The sequence below is a fragment of the Cervus canadensis genome, chromosome 10 (assembly GCF_019320065.1).
Source record: "Cervus canadensis isolate Bull #8, Minnesota chromosome 10, ASM1932006v1, whole genome shotgun sequence".
Taxonomy (NCBI): domain Eukaryota; kingdom Metazoa; phylum Chordata; class Mammalia; order Artiodactyla; family Cervidae; genus Cervus; species Cervus canadensis.
Genome location: NC_057395.1, coordinates 48,311,879 through 48,326,453, shown reverse-complemented (window position 1 = coordinate 48,326,453; position 14,575 = coordinate 48,311,879). Strand labels below are relative to the sequence as shown.

General features: G+C 44.6%; 1 protein-coding gene across 8 annotated transcripts in view; it reads right to left on the bottom strand.

Moving 5' to 3' along the window:
• Nucleotides 1-14,575, bottom strand: part of DIP2C (disco interacting protein 2 homolog C) — a 308,890-nt gene that overhangs the window by 12,907 nt on the left and 281,408 nt on the right. For 4 of the 8 annotated variants that reach the window (XM_043480646.1, XM_043480643.1, XM_043480639.1 and 1 more), the window contains 4 exons: nucleotides 12,709-12,877; nucleotides 9,285-9,455; nucleotides 3,384-3,413; nucleotides 1,932-1,993 (listed from right to left, as the gene is read on the bottom strand). In XM_043480646.1, the coding sequence (XP_043336581.1) occupies nucleotides 1,932-1,993; nucleotides 3,384-3,413; nucleotides 9,285-9,455; nucleotides 12,709-12,877 (432 nt within the window). The remainder of the gene's footprint in view (nucleotides 1-1,931; nucleotides 1,994-3,383; nucleotides 3,414-9,284; nucleotides 9,456-12,708; nucleotides 12,878-14,575) is intronic. The other 4 variants (XM_043480648.1, XM_043480647.1, XM_043480640.1 and 1 more) reach the window with 2 other exon arrangements.

Below are 14,575 nucleotides of genomic sequence, written 5' to 3'. Positions count from 1 at the left end.
TGTCTCCCAGAAGAGCTGAGAGACATGCCCATGCATGCAGCACATGTGAGCGGGATGGGGGCTCACAGAAACCCAGGAAACTTGTGGGAGATAAGAGGGCATAGGCTGGGGTGAGGGGCAGCTCTGTCCACCGCCTGTGCACCACAGACAGGGAGTATCTCTCCTGACTGCACACCGTCACTCAGCACTCCCAGGACATGGCACAATTAGGAAACCACACCTCCTGCCCCACGGGTGCTGTCAGGACAGGAGCTGGTCACTTCAGAGCCATGGAAAACAGCCAGTATGGCATGTCCTGCTGCTGGTCAGGAGGGGCAGGGGTGTGCCTGTCTCTTAATGGCCACTCCAGTGATCACTGGTGACCTGGAGGACGAGCGCCACTCACACCAAGAGGAGCTGATGGAGCCTAGTGTGGTCTACCAGGCGGCCCTGCATTAAGTGTGCTGACAGTGTTCTGTATCCGGGGCGCCCACAACAGCATCTTAGGGAAAAACCCCAATGACCATTTTGGGCCAACCCAACATAAAATTATCTTCAAATAATTTTTGTAGGGAGTAAAGCAAATTTCTTTTTAAAGCCTACTAGTTATGTTTGGAAATGTTATGCCCCCGAAAGAGGTCACTTAATCTCTTCAGCGCTAAGGGTCTGCATCTTGAAGATGTCTGGATAGGCCTCTGCTGCAGGGGGCTGGTATCTCTTGGGGGCCAGTGGTTCTCTCTACTAGACAGGCTGTCTCCTGGGAGTCCCTGTGAACAGCGGGGTCTAAAACGAGGGTTCCAGGGGACCAGGAGGCACCACCAAGAGTGAAGAGGAACAAAGTGTTCAGGGGAACAAAGTGCTTCTTAGTCTCAGCACCACTGCCATTCTGGTCATCTGCTGTGCAGCAGAGGCCTGTCCTGGCCACTGCAAGATGCCCAGCTGCCTCGCTGGCCTCCACCCACCACACGCCACCAGGACCACTTCCCACACCATGCTCATCAGACACAGCACCACGGCAACCCACCCGCGGTTAGGCACACCACCCGGGTGTGACTGGCCTGCATGGCATGCCAGGCCCCTCTGCAGCCTTGCCCCCGATACTCTCTCACATGGGAACTCAGCAGGCAAGAAGAACACACTTGGCCAGGCCTGGCGGGGGCTCCTGGTTTCCCACCCACAACTCTCCCTAGCTCTCACATGCTGTGAGCAAATGCATATGTCAATAGGCACCACTGAGAACAAGCAGACAGGGAGCACAGGATCTGGGCCTCATAACACATCCACAAGCACCTCCAGCCACATATAAAAGGACACTTTGTATCAGAGTCACTCTATTATCATGTCAAAGAAACAGCAACGCATGGGCATCTCCACAACCACACAGAGAAACAACCCAATCACTGGGGATGTCTGTAGAAAAACGACAGAATTCTCTCCCCCTCAGGCACATCAGGAGGGACCCCTTTGGGAGCTGAAGTTCTGCGACAGATTCTTTATCTTGTCCCCACCTTCTGTCCCACCCTTTGAAGTGGACTCACAAATATCCACCAGCACACTCCCTTTCGTTCTTGTCCAAGGCTGCTTATTAGGAAGCTGCACAGAAAGGTAACTTGATTTACAGTTTAATTTTTCCTGGAAATGCATTGACAAAAATTTTCGATTCATGCAAAGAAATGTGAGCAGTGTTGATATTTTATGAGGTGCAAAACAGCGGCTGACTAGTGCTCAAGAAAATGTCAAGTCTGGCAGAGTGTGAGAAAAGGCCGCTCTGACTGCAGTGGCTCTGGGGCAGCTGTTCTCAGAATCAGGAGCTGCTGAGGTGGGACATGAGGTGACGCACGTGGAGTGCTGCGAGAGCTCACTCCGTGGCCCCTGTGCTCGGGGCAGATGACTGCACTCCTCCTTCCAGAGGAGCGCTGCACGCCGGGTGCTGGGAGACAAAGTCACAATACCTGTCGTGTCTCAGAGCTCTCATGTCCACATAGACGGTGGTTGGATCAGGCCCCGATGTTCCCTGCAAGCAAGGACACAATGCGATTAATCCCGTTTGCCTGGGAGGAGCTGCGTCTGTGCTTCCTACTGGCTGGAAACGTTTCTTTGGTGTCTGAAACTGAACAAAACCCCAAAGCACTAAAACCACACCTCTCACTTGATAACCTAATTCCGAAAGAATATCTTGCTAAGATAATACTGACTTTCACATAGCCTGACTGTTAGTCATTTATGAAAATTAGAAAGGAAAGGGGCATCTCGCCAAATAAAGAGGCTGAAGCTACAGAGGCAGCGTTTGGCAAAAGCAGGTTGTTGAGGAAGTGAAGCATCATTTGCTGAGAGGCTTTCACCACATGCATCCCCAAAAGTGTATTTTCAGAGCTCAAGGTACTGAAGCAGAACATGTGACATGAGCTGACAGACTGAGGAAGAAGAGATAAAAGACAGGATCTTGTTCATTCTGGTTCTACTTATGCCCTGGTTTTCCTCCAGGGTGGGAGGCCATTTTTGCCCAAGAAACAAGTCACAGAGGTAGCATGTTTATCATTGGTCATCTGGGCAGCACCCTGTGGTCTGAACTATTTATTTAAACACAGGGTCCTGAAATCTTATCTTGAGATCATAAATCTCTTCAAAATACATATGGAGTTGACTTCTGAACAATGATCTCTGTTCATGTAACAGCAATGGCATTAAAGCCACCTTACAAAGAAAAATTCTACATACATTTCCTGGGAAAGTAATGCACTACTTTTAGTGGAAAAAGACAGAACCTAAAAAAAAAGTCTGCCAAAAAATGAGACTCTCAGATTTATTTGAAGAACTACACTAAAATTCTTCATGAGAGAATCTTAACCTTGTATCAAAGGCACACTTCAGTATAAGAAAAAGAAAAAAATAAAGATACCTTCATTACACCACACTGGACCACACAATAACCTCCCCCGCCCCCTGAGAAAGCACATGCAATCAGCCTAGAGGAGGAGCTGCGCTGCCCTGAGGACACAGCACCCTCGCTGACCTGCGGCTACTCTGGGGGCTGTGTCACAGACCAGAGCTGAGTGGAGGAACAGTTTGTGGTCTGAGCAATGCAAAGCACGTAACCACAAGAGGCCAATTAAAAACCAACATATCAGAAAACAGGTCACTAGAAGCAAAAATGAGGCAAAATAGAGATGACCCCAAACTGGCAAAGACACCACAGATCGTGTAAATGGAAGCACAGCGTTTGTCACAAATGCAAGACGTCTGAAGAGATCTGGGACATGACATCACGCTGGCTGTCAGCCCTCCTGCCCACGGGTCCACAAGCCCAGCCCATCTCCGCACTCAACTCCTAATCTGCCCACTGCTGGGAGCTGATGAAACTGTGTGGTTGCAGGCACTGGTGTGGACGGGCGGGAAGTCCCTACCTGCTCGGCCAGCTTCCACAGCCGGTGAGGCTACAGCAGCAGGAGGTGGGAGCAGAGGACACCAGACCAACAGAAACCGAACATCGAGGACACACACAGACACAGAAACAGACAACCCAGCAGTAAAAGTGGGATGAAGAAGAGGGAGGGGTGGGGAGGAGAATGCAAAAAGCAGAGAACAAAGTAAAAAGAAGATCAAAAACAATGTCAAATATGGAAATCATTAAAAATCAATCACTGTACCATTAAAGGCTAAAAAAAAATCTAAAAAGATGTTCACATATCCACAGAGCAACAGAGGAGGTAACAGATGACTGGTAACGGGCAGGTTGGCCTGAGGAACTGCTTTTCATACATACGGTCAGTGGGTGTTGATTTTATGGTACTTTTCTCTAGTTTCTGTTCTTTACTGAGAAAGCGGGGAGTATGAATTTAATTGACCAAATCTGTCGAGTGTTCCTCACTGAAATAGCTTCAAGTTTCTTACTACAATAATGAAGGTGACCCTGGGAGTCTGTGAATCTTCAGGCTGTCTAGCCCTGCTCATCTACAAGATTAGGAGAAGAAAAGAGTTCAGAGTACGCATGAAGCATGGACCAAACCTCAGGTTCCTCCCTCAGTGGTGCGAAAGGGACTCCCCACAGTGGGCACCCTGCCTCCCACTCAGTTCTGTCCTCCAAGACGCTGTATCCCCTTTCCCTCTCATCTGCCAGGTTCCGGTCCCCACCTCCACCATCCAAAAGCATCCGAGTCCACAGGGGAAAGACCCTAAAGCCATTAGGGGCAGCTCCTCGGCTGCTTCGCGGCTTTCCTGGCTGACTGTCTCTCCCAACATCCCGAGAAAGCTGGATCAAGCCCAGGTTTCTGCATGGGCACAGTCCTGTGTGGGTCTGGCCTCGTGCCGCCCCACTCAGGTACCTCAGAATCTCATGCATCACCAACATTTCTTTCTGCAGTCACCACAACCTGCTGGCTGCACAACTCAGCCTCCCCAAGACCAGGGGACACTTCTGGAAGGGGGCCCATGGACACTAGAAATGTGATTCTGAGAGCACAGCTCAGATGCGGCTCCATTCCTCGGCTGGACAAGGTCCCTGGCTACGTACCTCGAGAGATGGAGGCCTGCCCTCTCCCAGAGCACTCAGTCCAGTCGAGGGCCCAGAGGAAGCATGGCGGGCCATCCAGCTGAGAAAACATGCCCTCAAACAACAACCAATCAACTGAAAACACTCACTGACTTCACACACGCTGGTAATTCTGAGGTTCCATAACAAAAATGGCATCACTTTCACAATACCTTCAAGCACTTAGGACAGGGCTTGGAATTTGGGAAATACCTTAGCATTTCTGTTTTTCATGTTTTTACATTAAGGAATTGATGGTGATTCTCTCTAGGGTGTTATTTATTGACTAGTCTGTATTTTCCGATTTTTGTTTCTTAAAATAAATATTCTTTTGTAAAAAATTCAGTCTCTAAAAATTCATAACTTCTCAGATTGTTTTCCTTATTTGTATAATCATTCTTAAAAATTCAGTTTTGGCATATTTAATATCTTTATTACACATTTCTTATGTGTCAGGCCCTGCAGAAATACAATGGAAACAAGAGATGTGGGGCTTCTGCTCTCAGACCTCAACCTCAAGCAATGCCTTCTCTGTTTGTTTCGGATCAGTTCAGTTCAGTTCAGTCGCTTAGTCATGCCCGACTCTTAGCGACCCTATGGACTGCAGCATGGCAGGCCTCCCTGTCCATCACCAACTCTCGGAGCTTATCCAAACTCATGTCCATCGAGTCAGTGATGACATCCAACCATCTCATCCTCTGTCATCCCCTTCTCCTCCCACCTTCAATCTTTCCCAGCATCAGGGTCTTTTCCAGTGAGTCAGTTCTTTGTATCAGATGACCAAAGTATTGCAGTTATTTCAGTGTCAGTCCTTCCAATGAATATTTAGGAATGATTTCCTTTAGGTTGGACTGGTTTGATCTTGCTATCCAAGGGACTCTCAAGAGTCTTCTCCAACACCACAGTTCAAAAGCATCAATTCTTTGGTGCTCAGCTTTCTCTATGGTCCAACTCTCACATCCATACATGAACTACTGGAAAAACCATAGCTTTGACTGGATGGATCTTTGTTGGCAAAGTAATGTCTCTGATTTTTAATATGCTGTCTAGGTTGGCCATAGCTTTTCTTCCAAGAAGCAAATGCCTTCTAATGTCATGGCTGCAGTCACCATCTGCAGTGATTTTGGAGCCAAGAAAATAAAGTCTCTCACTCTCACTGTTTCCCCATCTATTTGCCATGAAGTGATGGGACCAGATGCCATGATCTTAGCTTTTTGAATGTTGAGTTTTAAGCCAACTTTTTCACTCTTCTCTTTCACTTTCATCAAGAGGCTCTTTAGTTCTTCACTTTCTGCCATAAGGGTGGTGTCATCTGCATATCTGAGGTTATTGATATTTCTCCTGGCAGTCTTGATTCCAGCTTGTGCTTCATCCAGCCCAGCATTTCTCATGATGTACTCTGCATATAAGTTAAATAAGCAGGGTGACAATATATAACCTTGATGTACTCCTTTCCCAATTTGGAACCAGTCTGTTGTTTGATGTCTGGTTCTAACTGCTGCTTCTTGATCTGCATACAGATTTCTCAGGAGGCAGGTAAGGTGATCCGGAATTCCCATCTCTTGAAGAATTTTCCAGTCTGTTGTGATCCACACAGTCAAAGGCGTAGTCAATAAAACAGAAATAGATGTTTTTCTGGAACTCTCGTGCTTTTTCTATGATCTAACGGACATTGGTAATTTGAAATCTGGTTCCTCTGCCTTTTCTAAATCCATCTTGAACATCTGGAAGTTCACAGTTCATGTACAGTTGAAGCCTGGCTTGGAGAAATTTGAGCATTACTTTGCTAGCGTGTGATATGAGCGCAGTTGTGCTGTAGTCTGAACATTCTTTGGCGTTGCCTTTCTTTGGGATTGAAATGAAAACTGACCTTTTCCAGTCCTGTGGCCATTGCTGAGTTTTCCAAATTTAAATTTGGAGTTTAAATTTCCAAATTGAAATTTCCACTTTAACAGCATAATCTTTTAGGATTTGAAATAGCTCAGCTGGAATTCCATCACCTCCACTAGCTTTGTTTGTAGTGATGCTTCCTAAGGCCCACCTGACTTTGCACTCCAGGATGTCTGGTTCTAGGTGAGTGATCACACCATCATGGTTATCTTGGTCATGAAAATCTTGTTTGGGATCACAATCACATATTTTTTGATTTATGCAAAAATTAATAGAAAATAAACATTTCCACTGACCAACCCTGCCTTGCACCTGTTGCTGCTTTTGCCCACATTTTTGTACATTCACGTCACAGGGTGCTTTGCAGAACTGTCAACTCAGAGACGTCCTTCTTGGCTACCCTAACTGTAAAACTGCCTCCTCTGTCCCCGCTTTATGCTCTTACTTCATTTTTCCTAAGAATATTTTACTCGCTTACTGAAAAATTCATCTCTATGTCTACTGTCCATGTGGTTCCCTGAGGACCAGAACTGTGTCTTGAGTTTCTCTAAGTAAAATGTGACTCTGGCTGACACGAGGCTACTCCCAGGATGGAGCATGCCAGAGACACCACATCCACATGTGCGGTAACAGGGTTCTGCCCATAGCCTGCTGTGTGCTGTGTCCCACATAGCACACATGGTCAAGTTCCCCAAACCATAAGACTCCACAGTCCCGATGCACACCTGGTTGCAGGCATGGCAGGGAGAGAGAGCCTGCATTGCTTAGGAGGACGCACTTGAATTTACCTGATTTATCTCTACTGCCAGACTCATTAATACTTTCAGCTATTTTCTAATACTAACCATTCAGAAAAAGAAAAACGGGCTGAAAATTAGGTGAGAGTAAAGCACACGAGTAGAAAAACTTAAAATGTACAAAAACCCTTCAAGACGCGCCAACACTCCAAAAGAGCACTGTGACCTGGGTCTGGCAATGTCAACTTTGACCTCCACATCATGCTGATGGGACTGTTTTCTATAAAAGAATATATTATTCTTTTTTAAATTAAAAGTACAGAACTTCAAGTATTCAACATTCTTACAACACATATTTATTAAATATTTACAAAGCACCAGGTAGGTCCAGTTCTAGGTGGTAAGGACACAGACTGATGGAGCTTGTATTTCAGGCCACAAGGTGCCAAATACCTATGTGTCAACTTCATTCTTGGCTTCTTACCCTTATTTTCTGTCACCTCTACCTATTCTATTATTTTTAGTGTATTTTAGTTTTCCTACTTAATTTACTGCTTCCTTATAAAAACTTCTTAAAACATTTTGGATTAAGGAGATGGAAATAAATGAAAAAAGAGGTAAATAACATAAGTGCTTTATTTCTAGTGTCTACAAAGTTTTAATTTTATATAATAAAGTGTTGTAGAATTCTTTGTTGCCTGTATGAAGTGAACAAGTGCTAAATGATATTCGTTAATATGGGATCTATTCTATGTCCTTCTCCCTTCATCTGCCAGCATTTCGAGAGAGAGAAGAATAACATCGCTGTGGGCAGGGGCATGTCTCTCACAGATTCCTGTGGACTCGTGATTCACTCCCCACTGCTTGCAGGAGAAAGGAGTATTACAGAATCCTACAGCTGGATTCATCTAATGAGTGCATTTCTCATTTCCTCTCAAGCAGAACAGATAAAGGTGAAGAGGAAAAGAAAATCTCAGCATTTAAAGGACTAGCTGGGCAAATCAATCCAATCCTTCAGATTACTTCAATCACAGAACAAGGCTCAATGGACTCCTGAGGACTCTGGTAGTTACACATGTTTAAAAATGGAGCTGATTCAAAGAGAAGGGAGACAGAGTCAAGGAACATCTAATGAAAATCAGAAAAGCTTCCTGTAGCTGATTTTTCTAAAGCTATCTCATCAAACTGATCATGTGGGGAGAGTCAGTCCTTTGTCTCCGAAGTTCAAATACTGAGAGCCCTAGCCAGGAGGCAGCAGACCAGGAGCTTCCCATGGTTGCCCAAGGGGAACTAAAAGCAGCACCTCTGGCCACACACAGGGAACATGATAGGTGTCAGGGAGGGGAGCTTAGGAGCTGGTTTGCGGCAACTGTCCTCCACTCCAGCACCTGCTGTGAAGGAAGTTCCTGTCCTTTTTATATTCTCAAAGGAACAGAGCCTGCAGCTGAGCCTGGGACCAGCTCATTTTGGCTGAGGCGGCCTGAAGGGCACTGGGGGAGGTTCCCACACGACCTTCCTCTCCTTCATAAACTAGATCTCAAGTCAAGAGTTCAGAGCAGGAGAGAACAGTGACAATGGTCAGAAGTGGGCTAATGAAGAGACAGGAAACAAATATTTTTGGCCACATAGGATACAAGGCTACCTTATGAGGGCAGCCTCATGTACAGCTCTACCTTAGAAATGCAGCAATTAAGTGTTACTTCAATGGTGTCATCACAGGAGCAAATTTGTGAACCTGCTTAATGTACTGGAATTCTCCCTAAAGAAATCACTGTCTGCAATACAAGAGACTAAGTACTTCAAGGCACAGGATTTCTTGCCACAGTGAAACATTTGTTTAGTATTTCATCTTTAAAGAGCCTGACTTGAGAGGTTTGGACAAACAGGAACTCTTACTACAAAACTTAAAATGTCCCAGGACAGAGTAAGCCTGTGAACCCTAGTTATGAATAATGGTTACTGAGAAACGCAGACTTTAACTAAAATAAAAAGGAAACAAGTGTGCACCAACCACATGCATTTGATTGAAAGATTCCTTCTAAATGTGGGTTAGCATCAGCAGGGAACTGTGGTGAGCAGTTTGGCGCTGTATGCCTGTCTTTAAAAGTCACTCTGTGACCCAAGCACTTATTGGCATCAAGGAAACTCACCTGCAAGCAAATTGCCAGGTTCACTCGACAGCCAAACGAGGTGCTAACGGCCCGCGGGTGGAGGCCCAGGTCTTTGAACAGTTTCGAGAAAGACTGGGTGAGTGCTATTCGGGGCCGCTCCTCTGCCACCACCACACAGGTCCGCACGCGGGACAAGTCCAGTCCTCGTGCCTACAAATAATGACAGAGGCAGGAGGTCACACTTGCCAGAGTTAAGGTGTGACCTGCAGGCTCCTCACCCAGACCCACAAAACCACAGAAGCTCCACAGAGATATTCATTCCCAGAGCTCTGTGTCCATGCGAGTAATCAAAATGCTGTAGAACATATGTATAAACAAAAAACGTCCCATATCCGATTATCAAGGATGCCATTACAAATTTTACGTAACTGAAGAAGCATAATGAGGAGCAAAGTTGAAGAAAAACAAGATGGGGATAAAATAATTAAAGGACAGGGTATGGGGAAAACAGAAGCACCTGTTTGAAGCATCTGTGAGCCTGGATACACAGAACACACATTGGAGAGAAATGAGAAACCTACTTTTAATACAGGAATGGAAAACAAAAACATCTGGGCAGCTTCTTAAACACTGTTCTCCTTTCATGTTCTGAGCTTAAATTGTCATGATGAAGCACAGCTCAGTTCTGCCCAAATTCCATGGAAACACCCTGGAGCTGGAAATGAAGTGCCTTGAGCATAACAGTCCCAGACAGAGCCCAGGAAGAGCACAGACCATGATGGGAGTGGCAATGACATGGGAGCGTGGGAGCAACGGGGTCTCCAGAGCACACGGGAAAGTCACCAGGAGCCAGCCACAGCTGGGAGAGCTGACAGGGCTCCTGTGCTGAGGGTGACCTTCCAGACATGCTGCTACATGGGTCAAGATGAGTGTGCACAACAGGAGGGCCCCCGACACACATGTGTCCTGGGAGAATGCAGCCTAGGCTCTGGATGGTGCATTTGGGGTCAGAGATTCAAAATTTGGCCCTGAAGTTTATTAAATATAAGAACTTGGAAAAGGTGCTTGATATCTCTGTAACAAAAGTCTTCTCATCTTTAAAATGGAGACAATAATGGATCCAGTTCAGAGAGCCACTATAAGGGTTAAACTAATCAAAGTGTGAAGTGCTTAGATATCATTTATTTCATTTGGTCACTTACATATGCACCCTGTGGGAAAGTTCATGAAACATAATCCTTTTATAGCACAACATAGGTGGACATGAAAAATAATTATGTTTTATAAATTTCTTTTGCTATATAACTTCAAGAAATAATATGCCAGCAAATTTGGAAAACTCAGCAGTGGCCACAGGACTGGAAAAGGTAGTTTTCATTTCAATCCCAAGGAAAGGCAACGCCAAAGAATGTTCAAACTACCACACAACTGCACTCACATCACACGCTAGCAAAGTAATCCTCAAAATTCTCCTAGCCAGGCTTCAACAGTACATGAACCGTGAACTTCCAGATGTTCAAGATGAATTTAGAAAAGGCAGAGGAACCAGAGATCAAATTGCCAACATCCACTGGATCATAGAAAAAGCAAGGGAGTTCCAGAAAAACATCTATTTCTACTTTACTGACTATGCCAAAGCCCTTGACCGTGTGGATCATGAAAAACTGTGGAAAATTCTGAAAGAGATGAGAATACCAGACCACCTGATCTGCCTCTTGAGAAACCTACATGCAGGTCAGGAAGCAACAGTTAGACCTGGATATGGAACAAGAGGCTGGTTCCAAACAAGAAAAGGAATACGTCAAGCTTGTATATTGTCACCCTGCTTATTTAACTTATATGCAGAGTACATCATGAGAAATGCTGGGCTGGATGAAGCACAAGCTGGAATCAAGACTGCCAGGAGAAATATCAATAACCTCAGATATGCAGGAGACATCACCCTTATGGCAGAAAGTGAAGAACTAAAGAGCCTCTTGATGAAAGTGAAAGAAGAGAGTGAAAAACTTGGGTGAAAGCTCAACATTCAGAAAATTAAGATCATGGCATCTGATCCAATCACTTCATGACAAATAGATGGGGAAACAAGGGAAACAGTGGCTGACTTAATTTTGGGGGGCTCCAAAATCACTGCAAATGGTGACTGCAGCCATGAAATCAAAAGACGCTTACTCCTTGGAAGGAAAGTTATGACCAACCTAGACAGCATATTAAAAATCAGAGACATTCCTTTGCCAACAAAGGTCCATCTAGTCAAGGCTATGGTTTTTCCAGCAATTATGTAGAGATATGAGAGTTGGACCATAGAGAAAGCTGAGCACCAAAGAATTGATGCTTTTGAACTGTGATGTTGGAGAAGACTCTGGAGAGTCCCTTGGACTGCAATGAGATCCAACCAGTCCATCCTAGAGGAGATCAGTCCTGAGTGTTCACTGGAAGGACTGATGTTGAAGCTGAAACTCCAATACTTTGGCCACCTGATGCGAAGAGCTAACTCATCTGTAAAGACCCTGATGTTGGGAAAGATTGAAGACAGGAGAAGGGGATGACAGAAGATGAGATGGTTGGATGGCATCACCGATTCAATGGACATGAGTTTGGATAAACTCCAGAAGTTGGTGATGGACAGGGAGGCCTGGCGTGCTGCAGTCCATGGGGTCGCAAAGAGTTGGACATGACTGAGCAACTGAACTGAACTGAACTGAAGGAATAATTTATTTCTGTAGCTTAATATCAAAGTTACCATGCATTTTGCTTTCTTGTTCATGCTTAATGCATTGGGTCTGAATAGGGAAACAAAATCCAGGAGAGAGAAATATATTGCTTTACTAATGGCAAGTGTATAGGTAATTTGTATGTATATATACATACACACAAATATAACCTGGGTATATACATACACACTCTCTCTCTCTCTCACATGTATCTGAGCATAGAAACAGTGAACAGTTGGAATACTAACCATAATAGGTCTTATAACTATTCTCTCCTAGTTACTTGAGTATTATGGTATGTCTACCCAGATGTCCTTGGCTATCACATAATGGTAACTGAATATTAACAAATAAAACCAAACCACTGTTCACTGAACTGTACAACTGAAATCTGGTTAGGACTCAGATATACCAATCAAGATCTTCAAGAAAAACGAAATGTATGGCTAAATTAAGACCTATGACTGTAACCTCATCACTGGAATAAAACTGAATCCACCAACAATTAAAAAGGCAGTTCAGGCCCCTCCGAGCAGCCCTAGCAGAATTAAAGACATCAATAACATATGTTCTGATCTCTAACTCTGGCAGTGGGAAAACATTCATGGTATAAAACAAGGTTTTCATGTAGAAGCAACTCTGTAAACCCTCACGTGACAGTGGCTGCCCCACCACACCTCTTCCACGCCCTCAGATACTGTGCTTCCCCAGGATGCTGGCAATGCTCCAGGCACTCTTAGGTTGCTTACCTTGAGGGATTCTGTCTGTGATCCCAGCCCCTTGGTGCACAGTTCCATCACTGAATAGGAGCAAAACGTATCCCGGACTTTGTACTGACTCACGGCAAGCAGCCACAAGGCAGGGTTGGTCTCCAGCTCTGCCGGCGGGATGAGGATGGACTGGTGCCCAGAGTACACGCTGTAGAGAGACATGGCAGGGCTCAGCGAGGATAGAGGAGGGGGATACACTGGCCTCTGAGAAACACCTGCTTCCATTTGCAAGAGGGGACAGTCACATCAACTCTACTCCCAAGTGTTTTTAAATAAAAAACAAAAGGTGTTTATGAAAACATTCTGAAAAATACAAAAGAATTATGTAACTATGATCTGCAGTTACTGTCATTTTGAGCACTTAGTGAGGTATTTCAAAGCTATGATGCTGGTAGGTTTCTCTCAAAGCTACTACACTAACAAACTAAATCTCACAGTGGGAAACAGAGGACTGAATTTTGGTTAAAAGGTCTGAAAGTCTGGAAGAGCAGTTGACAAAGTGGATGCTGTCTGGTTTAGCAACTGAAGTTTCACTGGGACCTGGCCCTCAGTCCTTGCAGTACTGTCTTCCGTGGCTGCCACATCAACAGGCAGAGAAGAGGGTTGCAACAGAAGCCTTGCAGCCTACATGTGTACTAAACAGCCAACTGAGGAAAAGCATGCCCAACTCGAGTTCAGAAAATGGACATTCAGAGTAAATAAAACTAAGACAATTAGAATAGGATTATAATTTCACTCAAAATGATCCAAATAAATACCAAAAAATAACTAAGGAAAATACATGCATTCTCTTGTGTGTAGGCTCAGTCATGCCCTACTCTGTGACCCCACAGCCTGTAGCCCACTAGCCTCCTCTGTCTATGGAATTCTCCAGGCAAGAATACTGAAGCGGGTAGCCTTTCCCTTTCTCCAGGGGATCTTCCCGACCCAGGGGTTGAACCCAGGTCTCCCACACGGCAGGCGGGTTCTTCACCATCTGAGCCCCAGGGACGCCTGGAAGGAGTAGCTGACTGACAAAGCTGTGTTAGCTTCCAGGGTACAGCACAGTGATTCAGTTATACACACACACAGATGTATTTTTTCAGATTCTTTTCCCTCATATGGCATTACAAAATATTGAGTATAGTTCCCTGTGCTATACAGTAGGGCCTTCCTTGTTGGTTACCTATTTTATATATAATAGTGTGCATACGTTAATCTCAAACTCTTAATTTATCCCTCTCCCCACCACTTTCCCTTTGGTAAGTTTGTTTTCTATGTCAGTGGGTCTATTTCTGCTTTGTAAATAAACTCCTTTGTATCTTTGTTCTTTTGGATTCTACATATAAGCAATGTCATATGGTATCTCTCTCTGGTTTATTTCACTTAGCATGATAATCTCTAGATCAATCCATGGTGCTGCAAATGGCATCATTTCATTCTTTTTTTAGAGCTGAGTAGTATTCCTTTGTGTATATATACCATATTGTCCTTATCCATCTGTCAATGGACATTAAGGTTGCTTCCCTGTCTTTGCAAATTTCCATGCTGCTATAAACAATGCTGCAATGAACACTGGGGTACATATATCTTTTCAAATTAGAGTTTTCTCCAGACAGATGCCCAGGAGTGGAACTACAGGATCACATGGTAACTCCATCTTTAGTTTTTTTAAGGAAACTCTATTCTCCATAATGGCTGTACAAATTTACAATCTCACCAACACTGTAGGAGGGTTTCTCTTTCTCCACACCCTCTCCAGAGTTTATTATTTGTAGACTTTTTGATGATGGCCAGTCAGTTTTGATGACTGACTATATGAAGTGATATCTCATTATAGTTTTGATTTGCATTTCTCTAACAATTA